The 19,501-nt window shown below is 52.4% G+C and overlaps 1 protein-coding gene across 8 annotated transcripts; it reads left to right on the top strand.

Annotated features, from left to right (window-relative positions):
* Window positions 1-3,403: 3,403 nt before the first annotated feature.
* LOC122393014 (tRNA pseudouridine synthase A-like) lies at window positions 3,404-16,347 on the top strand. Of its 8 annotated transcripts, XM_043388507.1 has the most exons (10): window positions 3,443-3,481; window positions 4,493-4,509; window positions 4,627-4,944; window positions 7,111-7,271; window positions 7,707-7,870; window positions 8,132-8,238; window positions 8,575-8,675; window positions 9,252-9,406; window positions 12,554-12,693; window positions 15,410-16,347. In XM_043388507.1, the coding sequence occupies exons 3-10, from the start codon at window positions 4,742-4,744 to the stop codon at window positions 15,894-15,896; spliced, it is 1,518 nt and encodes a 505-aa protein (XP_043244442.1). In that variant the 5' UTR covers window positions 3,443-3,481; window positions 4,493-4,509; window positions 4,627-4,741; the 3' UTR covers window positions 15,897-16,347. The 8 variants fall into 8 exon arrangements, with proteins under 8 accessions (XP_043244441.1, XP_043244443.1, XP_043244439.1 ...); XM_043388506.1 differs by lacking the exon at window positions 4,493-4,509 and having other exon boundaries at window positions 3,404-3,546; XM_043388508.1 differs by lacking the exon at window positions 4,493-4,509 and having other exon boundaries at window positions 3,433-3,481.
* Window positions 16,348-19,501: the final 3,154 nt, after the last annotated feature.

Genomic DNA, 19,501 nt, shown 5'->3' with positions numbered 1-19,501 from the left:
GCGTTTTTCTCATTCATCCTTCATTGTTTTAAGAGGAATATAGACAGTTTAAATCTTTTTTCCTGACCGCAATTCGCACACGCACTAAATTAAAAGCTGGAGTTTTGTGCGTTCGTAAATAGTGATTTGAGAGAATAAATTGACAACAATCGTTTGCACTTTTGCTTTACAATCATTTTTCAATGCAGATAAATGCATAAACTATTCGAAAATAGGCATATCTTTGAAATATTATGATTTTCCACAAGCAACTTTTTCCAAAAACTTGAACTACTTACAACTGACGAACGCATCCAATAATCTGGATGTCTTAGGATGAGTTCGTCATTTTTTCTCAAGGAAATACGATACAGTTTAAGCTACTTTACCGATTTATTAGGGTACTTTTGCCAATGAATTAATAAATAAATGACAACAATTAATCTCATTATCAACCATACTCGGAAGAATTTTCTTCGCATAAGCGCGAACACATCCACGCTTTCATGAAAAGTAACGCCTGTAGATGTCAGGACTGCTGCTTTATGTTTCGCAAGGTGGCGCAGCGCGCAGGGTACCGACTACCGAGGCTGAGGTCTCCAGACTCTCCACCACGATTTAGCTTGGAAATGGCCAATGGGGAAGGTCTCACCCAAGAAAAAAGCGACGCCCTTTTACACAGCTGCATAACGAGAATGAATTATCCCCAGCTCAATTGGAAATATCGCCTTGACTAATTTCTCACTCTTCCCAGTAAACCTTAACATGCATGATGCAGATGTCCACTGCGTAAGTCGTGTGCTTGCGTAAGCGTGCCAACTATATAGTGCTGCCTACACTCTACAGTGCCTACTGCTTCCACCATTGTCGTTATAATTGGTGATTCTCAGGTCAAAAGTTACACAGTGGTCTCAGAGAACAATCGTTTCAACAAATTAACGATTCAAACCGTTGCATTCTACTTATATTCCGGTCAGTTCTGCTACTAAACAATTCCGGCAAAACACTCTTTAGGTTATGTATTAGCGAACCACCACACAAAATTCGCCCAATCAATGGTCAGTTATTACTGCTGGGCTGAACCGTCATACGCTATATAGCCTATTGCAGTCAATATTTTCAGAACGATACCGACTGACGAAACACAACGTATTCGCGGATTCGCACATACGTTGGCACCCAGGTGGCTTGTCAGCAGCCGCACAAATTGAGATGGTACACCGTAAAGCATGCCTTTCCACACAGGCACAAGCACAGGGACACAAATTCTCAAAATCCAAACTTATTCCAATACTGGTCAAATACTAATAGGCATAAAGTTTTGAGGTTTTCTCGTGTTCATTCTTCTTTCAACACACGCGGCAGACTGCAGCAGAACATCGCACAGAGCTGCGCTGGATGCAGTCATGAGCTGGGACACGGTTTGTGACCAATGACCGATCGGGGGTGCCAGCCTCCTCCCGGCACGCGATGCACTGGCCGCCGCGCAGTCGATGTCGGGGCACCGCCGGCATTCGCCGACAGGGTTCCATCCGATTCGGTGTATTGGTGGCAGCCCGAACAGTGACCCACGCGAAGCTGGTGAACGTCGATGGCCGATGAGCGATGCCCTTCCGCGACCGGCGGTGGCAGTCGGTCCCACATCAAGAACAGATACCAGTCATGCGGTCAGTCGGCGACGGCGCGGTCGCGAGCCGATCTGATGGTCGCGCGGTGGGCGTTGCCGACGTCCACCGGGACCGTCGACTGGGGGAGCGCGGCCGCCTCTTGGCCGCCGCCTCTGGTCGGCGCGCTCGTTGCGCTGTGGGACGGCATCCACTGCAAGTCGTTCACTGTGAAGCGGTCGTTTGACCGGACCTGGCAGGCGGGGAAAGGGGGCCTCAGATGAAGTAAAACCATCCCTCAGGCCAGCTTGAGCTGGCTCTCCACCTCACCATGTTAGATAAGCGGACACCCTCGTGATCATCGCAGCGATGATTGCCAATTGGTGTGTCATTATGGGAGAGGATGCCAGCCTCCTTTGCAAGGTAGTCTGCCTTTAATATAGTGCAGCCCGATCCATTGCCTGTGGCAGCAGACTGGGCTTGATAATGCAGTGCAGGACACACCAAACGTAAGCGGCCATCTGTACCCCCAGCGCAGTAGGGCTGACTCAACCAGAGTTGCCCTCCCCCCACCATTCTATGCACGTGATAACTGGATGGGACATGCCATGGTCAGCATCTGTTCAAAAGCTGCCCTAAGCATGTAAAGCTCCACTGGCATGCTCGAGCATGGTCACAGTCACTTCTCACTTCTCAGTTGAACTTCCAATGGAAACCCATCACAAAGTAGAGATCAGGGCGCCTCTCACACTGCAGCACACTCAACGACTGAGGCACCATCTCATCACTTGCAGGTGGTTCTTGCCAGGAGCAATGCCAGCCACACACATCACGTGATAACAGCAGTGTACAACTGCAATCTACAAGCATCCATGTTCTTTCTGGTTTTCTGCTGTTGAGATCCACTGCCATGCATGAACTTGATGGGCTTTTGTTGCGCTCCTCCCATGTGCAGACAGGTTTCTGCTGAAACAAAGCAAAGCAAATGTGATTAATAATGGCCCTGTTTCACCATCCAGACACTGTGTGCACTGGTAGCTACGGCATACCATAGCATCACTCAAATGACGTTGCATGTGATCTCTTAGTTTATGATGAATCGCGTTTGGAACAGAGTGAGATGTTCTGAAAAACTGTACCAAGAACAGAGGTTTGAGTTCAAATACTGCTAGCATGCTGCTGGTGCTGGTACCGCAGCGTGCTAGCGTTCTGGGATGCTGTCATATAGCTTAGCGTCACAGTGAACTTTGTTGACACTGCCATGGCAACCCAATGCTCTGACACACGCAGCGCACTGCAGTGCTCTGCCGTGAAACACCACCCATGAACGTTGGTTGCATGACCAGGATCGGAGCAGTCAGTGGCGGATCCAGGGGGGGCAAAATAGGCATTTGCCCCCCCCCAAACGGCATAATTTTAACATTACGCCTACGGACGATGCATGGAAAGAATCGATAAATTGTTTTGGTTTGCCCCCCCCCCCAAAAAAAAACTCTGAGCTGGACAGCATCAGCATTGACATGTTATATAAAATGAGGTTTAGACTTCAGGTGGTCCCGGGTTCAGCACAAGGGGGCAAAAAATTGTCAAAAAATATTTAAAAAAATACCTGCCTTCAACAACACCTCATCTAATCACATATCTCAATACAATCACAATCAAAAAGCAAAAACCGTTTGAATAACAATGCAATATTTTGCAACCGCTGCACCATTACTGTCACGTACGCTATCCCTAGATTGGTTGCTGGTAAGTAGTGGTTGTCGTCATCAACTCGTCATGCAGCAGCTGATTGGGATGGGCGGGGCCTATTTTTATCCAGACGATAGAGAGAGCCAAATAACATATCAATCATCAATATTACACCAACACTGATCACTGAACTTTATACACTGATTGTGCCTCAAGGAAGCAGTGTTTTTATATACCCTAAGGAGGATTCCTAGAGATGCTGTGGTAACAAGTACGGATTACAACCATCAGGATACATATAAAAAATCTTTATACCTACAGGATTAGTATAACTCAGTATAACTCATCAAATGCAACGATTTCGGGTTTGGTAACATGCCATATTGATATAAAATGAGTTTTTTCATGCTAATATTTTTGTTTTGTTTTAGCTTTCAAAAATTAACTTGGCTGCCCCACACTTAAAAGCTTACCAGGGTGACTTATTAGAATACCTATTGATGCGAGGTAAAAATGGTTATCAACCCCTCATTACGATCAGTTAATGTAACTGCTGAGCGGTACTGGTCCCTAAAACATGTCTTAGTCTCGCCCCAGGCCAAGGCTATGCCCCAGGCTCACTCATAAAAATGCTAATCAAACATAAGTGGACACCTTTTCGGTAGTAGTAAAGCAGGCGTTAGACTTGTTTTTTTTTTTGCAACTAAGGAGAGGTGTTGTAGGACAGGTTAGGCTAGGTTGTAGGCTTTATGTTGTAGAATGTAGGTTGTAGTAGGTTGTAGGAAAGGTTAGGTCAGTTGGTTTGGTTTGATTAGAAAGGATCTCTGGGTATAGCACCTGGTTGCCTCTCCTTGGTTGCAAGAAAGTGTGATGCCTGCATTATGGCTACCCACTTTTTCATCAGTGATGCAGTGTATTCCAATTCAGTTTTATGGGGAGCAGCAGGTCTAGTCTGGGTGCTGGCTGCTGGGGAAGTAAATGAAGTTGAGTAGGGGAAGGGAAGTAGGTAAGTTGGTACCTGCACAATTATTTAAGCATGCAATGATTCTTTGACACTCACTGGGCAGTGGGCACACATCACACATGAAACCTCTTATGCAGAGGAATAGACTGAAGCACTCAAGGAGTATGTTTTTAAAGGCCTTTGGCCCACCTATCCAAATTCGGGTCATGATAAGTGCCTAAGTAACTAAGCTTAACCATTTCTTTTTTTACAGTGAGTCTTCTGGTATTGGTATGATTCATATCTTATGTTGTTTGTGGATATGTACCTAGCTCTGCACTAAGAGAAAATTTGAATTCAAAACTGCTTTATCTAATTGCATGTAACAGCTCTATATTTTGCTCACAGATCACATAGTGACTTCTCTGCTACAAACTTTCATTTACCACACAATATTCGATAATATCAACAAAGGACAGTATCTCTCATACCTCATCATCCATCACTCAGTGCACAGTGAAAAATGATCTACCGCTGGCCGTCACACTGGGGCCGGACTGGTCTCCGCCAGCTGGTCGGACGCCGCGCCCGCGGCTGCGCCTCCCTCCCCGAGGCCGCGTCCGTCCGCGCGGAGGAGGCTCCCCCGCGCGGTCCGTCGCGGCTGCGCCAGGTGGCGCTGCTGGTCGCCTACCACGGCGACCAGTACTACGGCATGGAGCTGCTGAGGTGAGAGAGCTTGACCGAGGGTCTGCGAGCTCGACGGGTGGTCTGCGCTGCTCAGAGTTGTGCGAGGCTTCAGTGTGGTCTGGCTGTGTCTTGTCAAACGAGCTAATTGTTTCACGTGTGTACACTGGCGGATCCAGGCTTGCGTTTTGGGGGGGGGGGGGGGCCAACTCATGCTGGAGCCAAACCTAGGGTACCCCCAAATCCTGTTTTCTCATCGGATTTAGGCCACTTATTTTTCGTCACAGCTCCGACACTATGATTTTTTTTTTTTAACTAGAAAGAAAAATATATAAATAGTAGCCCACCCGACCCATGCCTTTATATTACTTTGTAAGCACTTACCATTGCTTTTGTCGACCAGTTAACCCGCTTCGAGTCAGTGCTTGGGTCCCTTTGCGGGCCGGGAGGTGGTAAAACACCCCCTGTCTAACTCGGCTCCTAGGCCACGCACTGATTGAACTATGTTTCATTATCGTTTGGGGGAGGGGGCAAACGGGTCACTTTAGACCTCTGGGAAGGTGGCATGGCCCTAAATGCCCCCTCCCTGGATCCGCCAGTGTAAGAGACCATTGGAGCTGCAGTTGGGTACCTCAGACGTCAGGGTACGCCCTCAGATGTATAGGACTCGCATGGAGACCTCTTATGCTATAGTGGACTGAAAGGACCCAAAGGAGCCTGTCAAGGGCTCCCGGAGATAGACGTGGGCCCTCAGGAGCCCGCCAGAGCCCCCAATAAGGGATAAGTGAGGCATACCAAGTGCCTGCAATTGCATATTGCATAAGCCATAACGCCTTTACAAATCAATATATTATGTATCAGTGGCAGATCCAAGGGGGGCCACATGGGTCATGACCCCCCTTGGTGCCCGCACCACAGGCGTGTCAGGGGCACCACCGGCCTAGCAGGGGCACCACCAGCCCGCCAGGGGCACCACAGGCCTAGCAAGTAGCAAGGGCACCACGGGCCTGTGAGGGGCCCCACAGGCTTGTCAGGGGCACCCCAGGTCTGTCAGGGACACCAGAGACCTGTCAGGGGCGCCGCCGGCCTCGCAGGGGCACCATGGGCCTGTCAAAGGGGCACCAGAGACCTAGTAGGGATACCACAGGCCTTACAGGGGCACCACCGGCCTTACAGGGGCACCTTGGGCCTGTCAGGGGCATCACAGTCCTGTCAGGGCCCAGGGGCACCAGCGGCCTAGCAGGGGCACCACAGGCCTGCCAGGGGTACCACCGGTCTAGTAGGGGCACCACCGGCCTCGCAGGGGCACCATGGGCTTGTCAGGGGCCCCACCGGCCTCGCAGTGGCACCACCGGCCTCGCAGGGGCACCACCGGCCTCGCAGGCATCACGGCATCACGCAGGCCGCAGGGGCACCTTGGGCCTGTCGGGGGCATCACGGGCCTGTTGGGGGCACTTAAGGCTTGTCAGGGGCACCACAGTCCTGTCAGGTCCCAGGGGCACCCTAGGCCCGCCAGAGGCACCACAGGCCTGCCAGGGTCCAGGGGCACCACAGGCCTAGCAAGGGCACCACGGGCCTGTCAGGGGCACCTCAGGCTCCCGTGCTACCCCCCCCCCCCCCCGGATCCGCCAGTGATGCCACACCACGCGAAACACCGCCAACTACCAGCTGCCGCGTCATAAACACGTGCCAACAACAGTCTTTTTTTGAAGGTCGACTCCGCTCGCGCAACTTTTGACTGACCCTCACTGCTACCATATTGCTTCCATATTATGCTGTGGAAACTTTACTTCACCAAGTGGCTAAAAACCTCCATCAAGGTATATTTTCTTAGAAATTTTTCTGACGTTTTGGGGGGGGGGGCCAAACAGGCCACTTTAGGCCTTTGGGGGGGGGGGCCATGGCCCCCGTGGCCCCCCCCCTGGATCCGCCAGTGCGTGTGTAGATGAAAGCCCGGTGCGTGATCACTGTTTCAGTTGCTTTGTCATCTATCATTAGCAGGCACCTTTGCTTTCTATATAGATGTCAGCAGTGTTGACTTAAGCTGTTTTTGCACAATTTGCGTGGATTTACGTCTGTTGAGTCCTACGAATTCCCACTCATCCGCTGTTACCCACCTTAGACTTCGCTGCGCCAACGTCACTTTGATCCCCCCATCTGACCGGGCTCTCTCTGTTTTCCTCTGACCTTCTGACCTCCTCCCCGCAGAAACTCGGGGTTCCCGACCGTGGAGGAGGCGCTGTTTACGGCTCTGCGCCGGAGCGGTGCCGTGGCCGCCGGCGGAGCACCCTTCCCGCCACACTACTCACGCGCCTCGCGCACGGACCGCGGCGTCTCGGCGCTCGGGCAGGTCGTGTCGCTGAGAATGCGTGAGTGGACGACAGAAGGCTTTGTACGGTCACGGCATGACACGGTGATTCCGTTCTATGACAGTGCCTTTTTGCTTCATGACAAATACGGATGCAAAGTTGTATCGATGTCCATCAATGCTAAGCTGTACATAATCGTAATAACATCATATTTTGCGAATGTTTCGCCTTAAAATGTGTCATGTGACAGACTCGTAACGGAAAACGTGACGGTAATTTGTATGTGATATTGCCGCTCATAGATGGCACTAGTGGCGAGCGCCTGAACTTAGGCTGTACCGCATGACTTGCCGCTATCTCCGAGGGCTGACTATTGTCGGCGCACTCAGCTATCAATAGTCTTAGTGAATGATGCTTTCTGTGATTCATATATTCGATCATGTGCAATCAATGCCTCCTTCAGCCACACAAACTGACGCCCTGTCTGCTGTGCAGGTGTGTGGGACGGCGTTCTGGACGACATCAACTGCCATCTACCGGCCGACATCCGAGTCTGTAGTTTGCGTCGCGTGCCGCCGCGGTTCAGCGCTCAGACCCTATGTGACGACCGGCTGTACTCGTACACCCTGCCCACGTTCGCCTTCACTCCGATGGAAGAGGTATGTCATCACCACTGAAGTAGACAACAGTTGGGGAAAATAGACGCTATTCTGTCGATCGACCATTGATTTGTGATTGTCACGTGACTGACGTCCCCTTCCGACCCTGACAGCCGGTATCTCTCTCGTACCGTGTTCCCGAGTACCGGCTGCGTGCGGGTGGTCTGACGCCCCTGTCACTGTCTGCAGCCGGTATCCCTGTCGTACCGCCTGCCCGAGTGCCGGCTGCGGGTGGTCTGACGCCCCTGTCACTGTCTGCAGCCGGTGTCTCTCTCGTACCGTGTTCCCGAGTGCCGGCTGCGGGAGGTGCGTCAGCTGCTGCGACAGTATGTCGGCTCTCACAGCTTCCACAGCTTCTCACCGGGAGGGTGAGTTGAAGGGAACGGAGCGTTGTGGGGTTACCTTAGTGATAACGTGAGACTGCGAGGTTGGTATTGGTAAACCTAGGCTCACTGGTGGACTGGCGCGTAAACACCTGAATGTGTATAAAAGTGTGGAAAATAAAGGGCGTGACTAGCCCCTTCCCCGTTCCCCTCGGTTCTGACCCGGCAGTCACACTCTCCGTCCCCCGCATTGACCCGGACGTGGCGCAGTTGACCCGCAGTGACCCGGCACTGACCTTTCCGTCCCCCGCAGTGACCCGGCACTGACCTTTCCCTCCCCTGCAGTGACCTGACAGTGACCTCTCCGTTCCGTCCCCGCAGTGACCCGAACGCGGCACAGATGACCCGCAGCGTTATGAGTGTGGAGGTGGACGAGCCGTACCTGACTCACGGCCTGGAGTTCACGAATATCTGGATCAGAGGTGAGCATTTCCAGCAACTACCGGCGATCACTGGGCGATCACACTAAACGGAAATGCTGCTCCGTAGACTTTCTGTTCGCGATGCTATCAATTTGCAACACTCGCGTACGCGTGGAGGCTTCAACGAGATATGGGACTTCCCCGTTCCACTTCGGATATTGAGCGGCCTTCCCGGGCTCATTACCGTTTCTTTACGCGGCTGAGCATGCTCTGATGGAATAACCAGAGCTGCCGGCGGGCTAATTAGTGGGCCGGCCGGGCCTCTCCAGTCCCGGGCCTCGTCAGCAGCTAATAACGCCGCTCTCAGAAGACCCGACCGGCCGGCCCGGCTCATTGACGTGGCGTGCCTGTGATACGGCCGCAGCTGCATCCGAAATCAGACATATGATAAACCTACAAATATGAAATGTAGTGTGAGTTAGGGCTAGATAGTGGATATAACAATATATCCATTTGTGCACCTTTTAGTGTAAATGCTGGCTTAGATTATGAATAAAAATAGTAGTGAAGACTGTAGATAGCTCAAGTGTTAACCTTTTCCTGGTTAATGAACCGTTCTCCCCGTTCTCTTGTCAGGGCGCAGTTTCGTGCTGAGTCAGATCCGCCGAATGGTCGGCCTGGCCGTGGCCGTGTGTCGCGGCGCCGCCGGACGGCATGCGGTGACGGACGCCCTGGGTCACCGGCGACTGACTGCCACCACCGCGCCCGGACTGGGACTCATACTGAGACGGGTGAGTCGCCTGGGACTGGGACTGATACTGAGACGGGTGAGTCGCCTGGGACTGGGACTGATACTGAGACGGGTGAGTCGCCTGGGACTGATACTGGGACTGATACTGTGACAGGTGAGCGAACTGGGACTCATACTGAGGCGGGTAAAAGGAACTCGTACTGAGACAAGTGACTGGGACTGATACTGAGACGGGTGAGTACATGGGACTGGGACTGATGCTGAGACGGGTGAGTACATGGGACTGGGACTGATGCTGAGACGGGTGAGCGGCCTGGGAATGATACTTAGACAGTTGAGCGAATTGGAACTGATCTGAGACAGATGAGCGGCGCTGCTTGGAAATGGTGTATCGCTTTATTTGACTCCGGTGAAACTCCTCGTGGTCGTGGGCTAATTTGTACATACATAGAATGGTCTTGCGCGACCACAGTATTGATCATTTCGGTACCAGATTTACACAAACGTTCACACTGCTTCAGATATCCTGATTTCAGCAAGAGGTTCTGGCGTTTTACTGCGAACAAACCAGATAAATGATATTCATTTCACACGTTTCCTATGAACCGCACCGCGCGAAACTAAATTAAAGTGTTTCACCTTGCCAGATTAAACAGCGGAAGTGCAATTTCTGCGAGTCGATTGCCACTTACGGCAAACGACCGGTATAAATAGCGATCTTCGCTACCAGTTGCACGTTATGTCATGGTACGTTCGTAAAAGGTCTATGTCAATTTGAAAGACTTCCTAGCCACTTTCAAAGTTAGGATATGCATATGTAACAAGTAAACCTATTTGAAGCGCGGGTAAGATCGAGTTAAGCTCGCTCCATGACCCAACTTTAAGTAACTTTACTTGAAATTGCTCCTTAAACTTTGGAAGTTGGCTTGTCCTGGCATAATTAAGCTATAATTTCGGTATTTTGCAAACAGATCATGTCATGGGTAACTCATGTCATCAGTATTCAGAGTCGAGAGCTATTAGAGCTGTTTAATTGAATGTGTTTAGGAAAATTAATTTGACTTCCTCTTTGGGTGAAGGGAAAATTCATTTTGAACTCCGGATTCAGTTTGCTTAATTTACTTTTCAAATTCCTTCGGCTTTATCAAGCAATATATTTTCCATCCACTGTATATTTATTGAGACATATCTATTTGGTTTCGATCAAGCCTGCAAGCCCCTTGCGTCGATGTAAAAACTCTCTGGAGCGGTGGTGCGATTTGTTAGTGTCGGTGGCGGCGGGCCGGCCGCGTGCCTGCCCCGCTCCCGTCCGGTGGCGGGGGCGTCTTTTTGCCGCCGGCGGGCGGTGGGTGGCCTGTGTGGAACGGGGCGGGCGCCGCCGCCGGTCGGACGTGCCGGATATTTATGGGGGCCGCCCGGCCCACGGCCCGCTCCCGCTCTCCCGAAGATGAGTGGCGCCGGAGATCGCAGACCTGGAAATGGTCGCCCCGATGCCGGCCGCCGCGGCCCCGAGCCCGTCCGTCTTGTCCCGGCCGCAGACCGCCTCTCAGCAGAGGGTTTCAGCGTATGCACTGGCGGCGGGATACATTTCCACCGGGGGAGTCGTTGGGCGCCGCGGCTGCCCGCTGCCGGCCCTGCTCGGGGCGGTACCATATGCGGGCCGGGCGGCTCCTCAGGGAGCGTTCCCGTGTGCTCCCCGTCTGTTGGCCGTCCCCGCCTGCTCCCGGCTCCCAGGGGAGTGGCTGATCCGGCGGAACACCGGCGGCTCCCTCTGTCGGCTTTTCCTCGCTCTGATTGGGGGATTTGTCCGTCCAGATAGGATTAACCGCGGACGGCCTCTCACTCCCTCCCTCTCTCCCGCCGCCCCCGCGCCTCTCTCCTCCCGTCTGCCCGTGGCGTGAGTAGCGTCGTTGTGCTGTTTTGCTGACACAGGGGGCGGACCCAGCCCGACGACCTCTGATTAGCAGGCCGCACGCCAGACGGTGGCGGCGGCACGGCCATCCCACTCAGGGACGTGCCAAGCGAGATATGTAGTTAACATATGAGCAACAAACAGGTGGCATACAGGACGCGGAACGGTTGGTATAATTATCGAAGCTACCACAGAAATTACGAGCCTGTTCGATTTAGAGATACATAACAGAATCTGAAACATCTCGTGTTTGGCTGCGCTGAATGTAGTTGGCTTCTTTCTTATTTCTGTCAGTTCCACCAGATACGACTTTAGAAGAGCATAGTGATACGAGGTGACTCGGGACGGGTCCAATATCGACACACTCACAACTCCTGGTATACTGACATAACAGGGTCAACCAGACAATATCTGACAGAAGCGAATTCAATTCACTGTACGGGGCTGCCTTCGAAGGCAGTTATTCACTGGTCTGTTTGAAGGTCACCGAGACATTCAGGCTGAAGGACGGCGTCGGGCTGACGGGTATCGATTACAGATAGAGGGCAGGCTCATCATAAACAGCGCTTGTGATCGAGCACGGACGCACAGGTACGGCGCGTCAGGGACGAGAGCTACGAGGTGGGCGGTGAATGGTAAGTTGCAGGCTGCGGGCATGTTTACGGACTCGGTGGCTGATAAGGCAGCGGGTCGGGATGCTCTTCTGTCCTGAACTTGTCGCTTGGTGGTACAACTCGTCTTCCCCTAGTGAACTCCACTCCCAGTTCAGTCCACTCCACTTCGACCCACCTCACTCCACTCCATTGTGAGCCGAACGATGAGCGCATTAACCCAGCGCTGCTCATACACTATCCAATAATTTTGGCCAGTCCTGCTCACTTCCGCAATTTGTGACACCGTAACTGCTGCTAACGTCCTATTACCGTGCTGGATATTCTCACCATAAACCCAGCGACGCGGCGACAAGAATATCTCTCGGCGTAATGAGGGATCAGGTGGCCCGCGCCTTAGTTACCCGCTCTGTGGCGGCGTAGACGGCGTCTTTCCTGGCTCTACAATCAGTCAGCGTGCGGCCTCGGCTCAAAAACGTGTCATCCATCTCCCGTTTTTCCTCGCCGGACCGCGCTATCCCCTCGTCGTTCCACGCGTCTCCCATCCCTCCCCCTTGTTCTGTCTCCTTTCCGTGTCTCCCGTTTGCTCCTCTGTGTGTGACGTCACAGTTGTGTGGTGGCCCGGCTGACCTGTGACCCGTGTGTGACCTCTGTGTGCCCCCAGGCCACGTTCGAGACGGTGGCGGACGCGCCGTGGAACGCGCACGGTCCGCTGCGGTGGGGCGCCGACTCGGCCGAGACGGTGTCACGGATGGAGCGCCGGCTGGTGGAGCACATTTACTCCACGGAGGCCGAGCACATGGTGTATCCTTTGGTGCCGAGAGTGCCGACTCTACTGGCTGGTCGGATGGTCTCAATTTCTGCAGTTGCGTTGGGCTAGTTAATGATAGAATTGGCCGGTGACCACGGCCCCACAGAACAAATGGAGTGTTGTCGTGACAGCGTCATGCCTGTTTACATTAGCCTGAGTGATCAGCTAAATGAGCTTTTATCGATTGACTACTACGGGTTACCACTCTGCAGTTATTCACGGAAACTTCCAGTGACACCATCCCGGTGCTTTTTCCTCCCTCTGTTGACATCCTCCCTTGGTGTCCCCCCGCTCCCGCTCCCGCCTCGTGTTTCCTCTGTGATATACTGTCCGTCCCGCGCGTGTCTCCTCTTTTCCTCTGCAACACCCTGCCGTCCCGACCCGCCGCGTGTTTCCTCTGTGTGATACCCTGCCGTCCCGACCCGCCGCGTGTCTCCACTGTGTGATACCCTGCCGTCCCGACCCGCCGCGTGTCTCCACTGTGTGATACCCTGCCGTCCCGACCCGCCGCGTGTCTCCACTGTGTGATACCCTGCCGTCCCGGTCGGCCGGCGAGCCGTGTGTCGCGTCCATCCGTCAGTCTCCGGGTCCTCCCGCTGCATTGTGCGCCCCTCGCAGCCTCCCCGTCTGACTGGCTGATGGTCCCGCTCCCTGACTGGGGGAGGAGACGCTGTCGCGACGGGTAATGTCCTGTGAATAGTGATAGCCGGGAATACCAGACCGCAAAACCGGGGACATATTCGGAATGGAACACGGACAGCCTCCGCCTCCATGAATGAGATATTGCACTTTGAATTTTATGTTTCATGCATAATTTGGCCACCGTGACTAGCTGTACCCATTGAGTTAGACTTGCAGCATTTCCAAAAAACAATCTACCGCATTCATATATAAGTTAAATCTGAAGTTTTTGTCAGATGTCAAAAGTTACTACGCATGTTTTAATCATTACAGCTCAGTTTTAATTGGACAAAAAAAGTTTTGTTTATCCAATTGAGGTTCACTTCCCTTGACCGGAGAATTGTCACCCTATACTTCCATTAAAATTTTGCCTTATTTAAATGTTTAGTGGTCCGACTAAATATCGCCATCGGTTTTTAACACCACGATGCTCTGATTCTCATTGTCATGCCGCCCGCTCGCCGGTCATCACCTCCAGTATTCTTCACATTCCGCGCGGCCCTCGGAGTGGACATATCAGTGCCGGGGCGAGATGGCGTCTCTATGGCCTGTGGCGACGTGACCGAGCCACCATGCATGACAGACAGCGCGCCCGGGGCGCCGCGCGGCGGGACCGTGACGGGAATGGACGGACGCCGCCCGCGGGTCGGGGCCGGCGGGGGCGGGGGCAGAGGACAGAGGAGGCTGTTACTGAGGACGGGTGTGAATGGCGGCGGCTACGTGCCTGCTGAGCAGGGACTGCTGTGGTGTGCGCGCCATTAGGTGTGAGTGGCTGGCTGTGATGGGGTGTCCGGGTCTGAAAGGGGTATATTGGCTGCCCGTCACCCTCAGACGGTGAGAGGTGAGTCGGTTTGGTGAGTGGTGGCCCTGGGACTGACGACAAACCAATGTCACATTAATGACTGGCCTTCATCACCGCTCCATTCACACCGGCAGAACCTTGGCTGTCTGGTCATCTCACATCCGATCAACAGGTGACCTCCACGCCGTAATTACACCTACTGACTGCTGCTTGCTGGGGAATCGTTATAACATCTGTCGTAGCTGCCCTATCATCCACTGGCTAACGACCCGTGTCCACTCTGCCCTGGGACGGCTGATAAAATCCCCGGTACGTCATCAACCCTGTAGCCCCTGGGTCACTCTGGGCTGTCTCGCCCGCCTCGCTCGGCGGGCCGGGATTGTCCCCGGGGCCGGCCGGAAGCTGACGCGGCACCAGCCGTCCGCACCGCGCCGCCGGTGCTCGGAGAGTGACGGGCCGACGGACGCCGCGGCTGGACGGCGCCGGGGAGAGGCAGCGGTCCGGGGACGTCTCCTCGTCACCGGCCTCTCGAACACTGTGATGACTGACGATACTGGCGTGGAGGGCGGTATTTCGGGTGATTAAACTTTGTTTCACTGTTACGTTTTCGTAGTTATACATTAGCCCTAAATCAAAGGAAGCCGAAATTGGTTTCGTGGAGCATCAAGCTTCATCAATGCCTCATGTAATAAATATCTTTTGTCGGCGTTCCCCTGCCAGATTTTTTCCTCTTCTTTGAAACATCTCTCGATGCCTACTGTCATCAACAATTTGAAATATTTCCCTCAAATCCTATCTCAGGTCCTGGCATCATGCCACATTTGTCTGTGTTTGTCGTCCTTTTATGCCGTCCACAATATGCAGTCTTTTCCTCTCAAACCCCGGCGAGTTCCGGGCCGGTGCGGCGGCTGCAGCGTCCCTGGCACTGGGACTGTGTCGTCAGCTGCTCTCGTGCCTCGGTGGGGTGATGGGGGTGGGGTGGGGGTGGCGGTGAGAACGGGCGGGGGTGGGCGCCCAGCAGCAGGCCGGCAGGTGCGGGCCGCTCCATTATTCCCGTCACGCTTCTCTCCCCCTGAATACATAGCCTGTGAATGGCGCCGTCCCGCGGCGCTGCCGAGCGAGGCGAGAACTCGACCCGGTACAACAATGCCCGCCCGTAAACAGAGGGAGCTGGCCGCGTATACGGACGCTGTGTGCTCTGGGTGTTTCCTTGACTGTCTGCTCAGTACGTTCCGGTATCTGGACGGGCTGCTCCACAACCGTATCGGCGTGCCGGTGAGGAGCTCCTCCCGGTCACGGTCACCGCTGGGGTACGCCCTGACGCTGACCTTAGATATCAACTCGGCGAGGAAGACGGATATGACGACAGCGACGCCTGGTCCTTCAGAGGTCACGGAGGTGACAACTGAGCCTTCAGAGGTCACGAAGGTTCATCCTGATCCATCGGAGGTCACAAAGGTTGAACCTGACTCATTAGAGGTCACTGAAGCTAAGCCTGACCCGTCGGAAGTCACAGAAGTTACTCCTGACCCATTAGAGATCACGAAGGTATCGCGTGATCCATCAGAGGTCACGAAGGCTAAATGTGGCCCGTCAGATGTCACGGAGGCTAAACCTGACCCGTCAGAAGTCACAGAGGTAAAACGCGACCCATCTGAGGTCACTACAACTAAATCTGATCCATCAGAAGTGGCTACGAGAGATCAGAGGTGATGTAGGTCTGATCCGACCCTACAAGCGCGCTGTGAAGGCACCAATGTAGTAAAGCAGCCGAGCGGACGAGTGCGGTGGCTGAGGTGGACGACTTTCTCCGTTCTGTGATACGGTTCTCCGGTATTGCTGCGGCTGTATCGGTGAGAGCAGCCTGTGCCAGTTACTCGCCTCGGTCTAGTCATATCGGACGGCATTTGTTGTAGCTATGCTGTAGGGAAAGTGTGGTAAGCGTCTCCTACAATTGTGCTATGTATGATGATCCATAGAATGATGTCAGCTCATTGAGGATCATGCCGTTGTGGTAACGTGAGCACCGCGTACAATGTTTTTCATCGAATGTTGTGTGCTAATGAAGTTGGCTCGTTATTTTGTTTTGGGCAAGGCGATGTGATATTGCTCAATGTGCTTGTTGTGTTATGGATTTTGGAGCAAAGACAGTAAGTTATATGTGTTCTCTCTTTTTCGCTTCGGCGAGTTCCGATACAGTTGAATCTTCCCCACAGTTGTATGTGCGTATTTGAACACCCTCCGAAAGCTCAAACCGAAACTGAAATGCTTGCCTGCAGTGCAGCTTCCATGTTGCGCTGACAAGGTGTGATTTAGGATGAAGCTGTTCTGATTCAGGTCCAGGACACTCATTTTTGTGAGTGTTGATCATATTCGCTTGGCGTTGCTGGCCGCAATCAGTCTGATTAGAGATGGACTTCTCTCCAGTTCCGCTTGGTATGCGATGCCAATGTGCGACCAGCTGTTTTTTATGGCATGTTTTCCCTCTTCTCGACAGATCGGATCATACATAGATATAAAGAAGTATCGAACGCTGGCAGTCCAGCTTCGACAAAGTATTGAAGATAAAACTTTCAAACCGTTTGATGAGACGAAGCGACACGACAATCTGCTGAAACCTTCTCCCCATCCTATCATTTTAGCATTTCCACCAGTTCTTTTAATTTAGCATTGCCTTGAAACGCGACGTTCATATTCATCAATACCAGAAGCCCCGCTCAGGCTGGTTTCGAGAGGCAGCATAACGTTATAATTCATCCACTGATGACCTTTACTCTCGAGCGCAAGGACAACGGGCGGCCCTGTTGGGTCGCGAGCGCGAACGATATTTGACGAGAGCCATTGTTGCGCGGCCATTGTTCCTGGGGCCGGCGGGGCGGCGATGAAGGGTGTCGGTCAGGCGGCCGCGGCCGGGCAGAGCAGCCGAGCGCACCGCGGCGGAAATGAGCGAGGGAGAGCGGGGAAAATAGAGGAGGAGGGGTGTGTGAAGGCCTCCGCGGCGACAATGGTCGGAGGAGAGATGAGGGAGGGACGGGAGGGTGGGGAGAGGGGCGTAAATGAGGCACCTCCGTCGACTTCCACACGATTAGGCGCGTCGGCGGCAGGCGGGCTCCCACAGCCGCCGGCCCCGCCTGTTCCTCAGTCGCTGGCTCTTTTCGAGGGAAACGGGTATCGGCGCGGAAAGTGAGGCGTTTACGTCCCGGCTAGATACCTAGCTTATGAATTCATCGCTAGATGGCACTGCTAACGGACGCCTGAAAGTTATGCTGTGCCGCAGTGCTTACAGCGCCGGGCCGGCCGGCCGGCCGGCGCGGCGTATTGGGTCAGAGAACGGACACATTTTAGAAGACTTGACACCGGTATGTTGGCACTCAGTTGCAGAGGTGGCGATGGACATGATCTTGCCAGCCTAGCGCCATTTATTTATTTTTTGTTTAGACATAAAACGGCAACCACATGCATTTCGACTTTTCCGTTTAATTAAGTACCTACATGAATAAGATTTACGCTTACAGTGCTTCACTTAGGTATGCGGAAACTTTTCTCTCGACGAAGCAAAACCTGTGAAGGAATGAAGGTACGCTGTGCGCGTACAACTTTGATTAAACATTTCATATAAATCAACATACAAACATAGGCGCGGGAGCCGGGGGGGGGGGGCAGTGGGGGCAGCCTGCCCCCACAACTTTTCATAGGGCCAGGAATCGTCGGGGCAGTTTGTCCTCCCTAAATTAGCGATCATGGGTCACAAAGGAATACTGAAGGGAAGAAAACGTTTAAGTAAAAAAAAAACTTCTTAACCTGGCTTGACAGCTCATGTGGAAGATTTAAACCTTTATTCCAGCTTACCAAAAAGGCAGTTCTATGACTCAGACGTGACGGAATATCTCACTTTTTTGCAAATGTTTTCGTTTCGTTATTTTCGTTAAAAAGGCCAGAGGGGAAAATAAGTGGCCTAAAACCGGTGAGAAAGCTATATTTAGGGGTACCCTGTGTTCCAGAAAGTATCAGGTGTGCCCCTCTAGCCTGAAAGTATAGTTCCCGCACCACTGCATACAAATTAATTCAATTCAATGTACCTAAGCATTATGGGTGGATGGGATGATTTTAACAAATTTGGAGAAGAGAATGCCATTTTCTTGGTGCTTTCTTTGGCCAGTTCCGAGTCGAGATCCTTACAAAATGTGATATTTTCTTTCAGTCCCACGAGACCCGTTAAATTTGATATTCTCTTCCTGTTCCATCAGAACCTCTAAATTCGATATAAGGTACCGTATTTATCTGATTTCCGTGGCGTTCCGCCGACTTCGAGACTGGGTATCGATTTCGGCTACCCGAAGGATAATTAACTTTGAGGTGAACTTTGAGCCATGCGCCCTGTGCGTTGACGTCCACAAGGCCGCGGGCTGAGGGTATTCACGTGACTCAAAAAATGGCAACTGCTTGCTGCGTTTTTAAAGTCCGTACTTTGTGGCACACTTCCTCATTCAATTTTAGTTGGTACGGTTTTTGAATGGTTTTGTAGTAGGTAACTTAGTAAACAGAGATCTGTGACCTATTTGGAGGGCCTTTTATGTGCCTGCATCATCAAACTTCAGCTTCATTGCTGCACCAAGAATCCTTGTACTTAAAGGGACCCTCCCACCTTCAAAAAAGTTTATGAATTGGCATGAAAGTGATGTCGCTCGGTTCAGAAAGAGCGAAAACGAATATCTACCAAATTTCACCGAAAAATATTCACCGGTTTTCAAGATATTATACTTTTTCTTTTGTTTACTTTTTGGGATCTCCGCTGTTCCTAGCGACTTTATTTGGAAGCAATAGTTTGGCAGCTGAAAGTGCGGCACTTGTTGCGCGCAAAGCAGCATATACCACCGCGTGCTACAAAACGTTTTAGTCAAACATTTAAAAATCGTTAGATATCTTCACTGACGTCACACATTCAGAGGGGTATTCCTATGCATTAGCCCCTCTGAATCAAAATGCTGCAATTTTGAAATTCAATATTTCCGATTTAAGGCATTTCTCGATGTTGTGAGTGCCGAAACCGGTAATTGTGAGCCAGGGACCCCATTTTGGCTATCTCAACTCAAATCTAATGTTAAGGTGGGAGGGTCCCTTTAACGCTGTTCTGATATTTAGTCAGTAATTCGTAGGGGAGTTGTGACTATCTGTAAGCTCAGTGCCCGGTCAGATTTAATACCTACTGTCGGTCTCTGACAGCTGCCGACGACTGCTGGCAGTCTGAACCGGGCGCGGCCCGCTCCAGTGTAGTTGTTATCGCTCTGAAGTCGATGGCCGGTGTTCACGGTTGGGAC

This window comes from Amphibalanus amphitrite, unplaced genomic scaffold (genome assembly GCF_019059575.1).
Source record: "Amphibalanus amphitrite isolate SeventyFive unplaced genomic scaffold, NRLGWU_Aamphi_draft 000512F_arrow, whole genome shotgun sequence".
In the NCBI taxonomy this organism is placed as follows: domain Eukaryota; kingdom Metazoa; phylum Arthropoda; class Thecostraca; order Balanomorpha; family Balanidae; genus Amphibalanus; species Amphibalanus amphitrite.
Note: the sequence above shows the minus strand (reverse complement) of the source record. Positions and strands in the feature narration are given on the sequence as shown.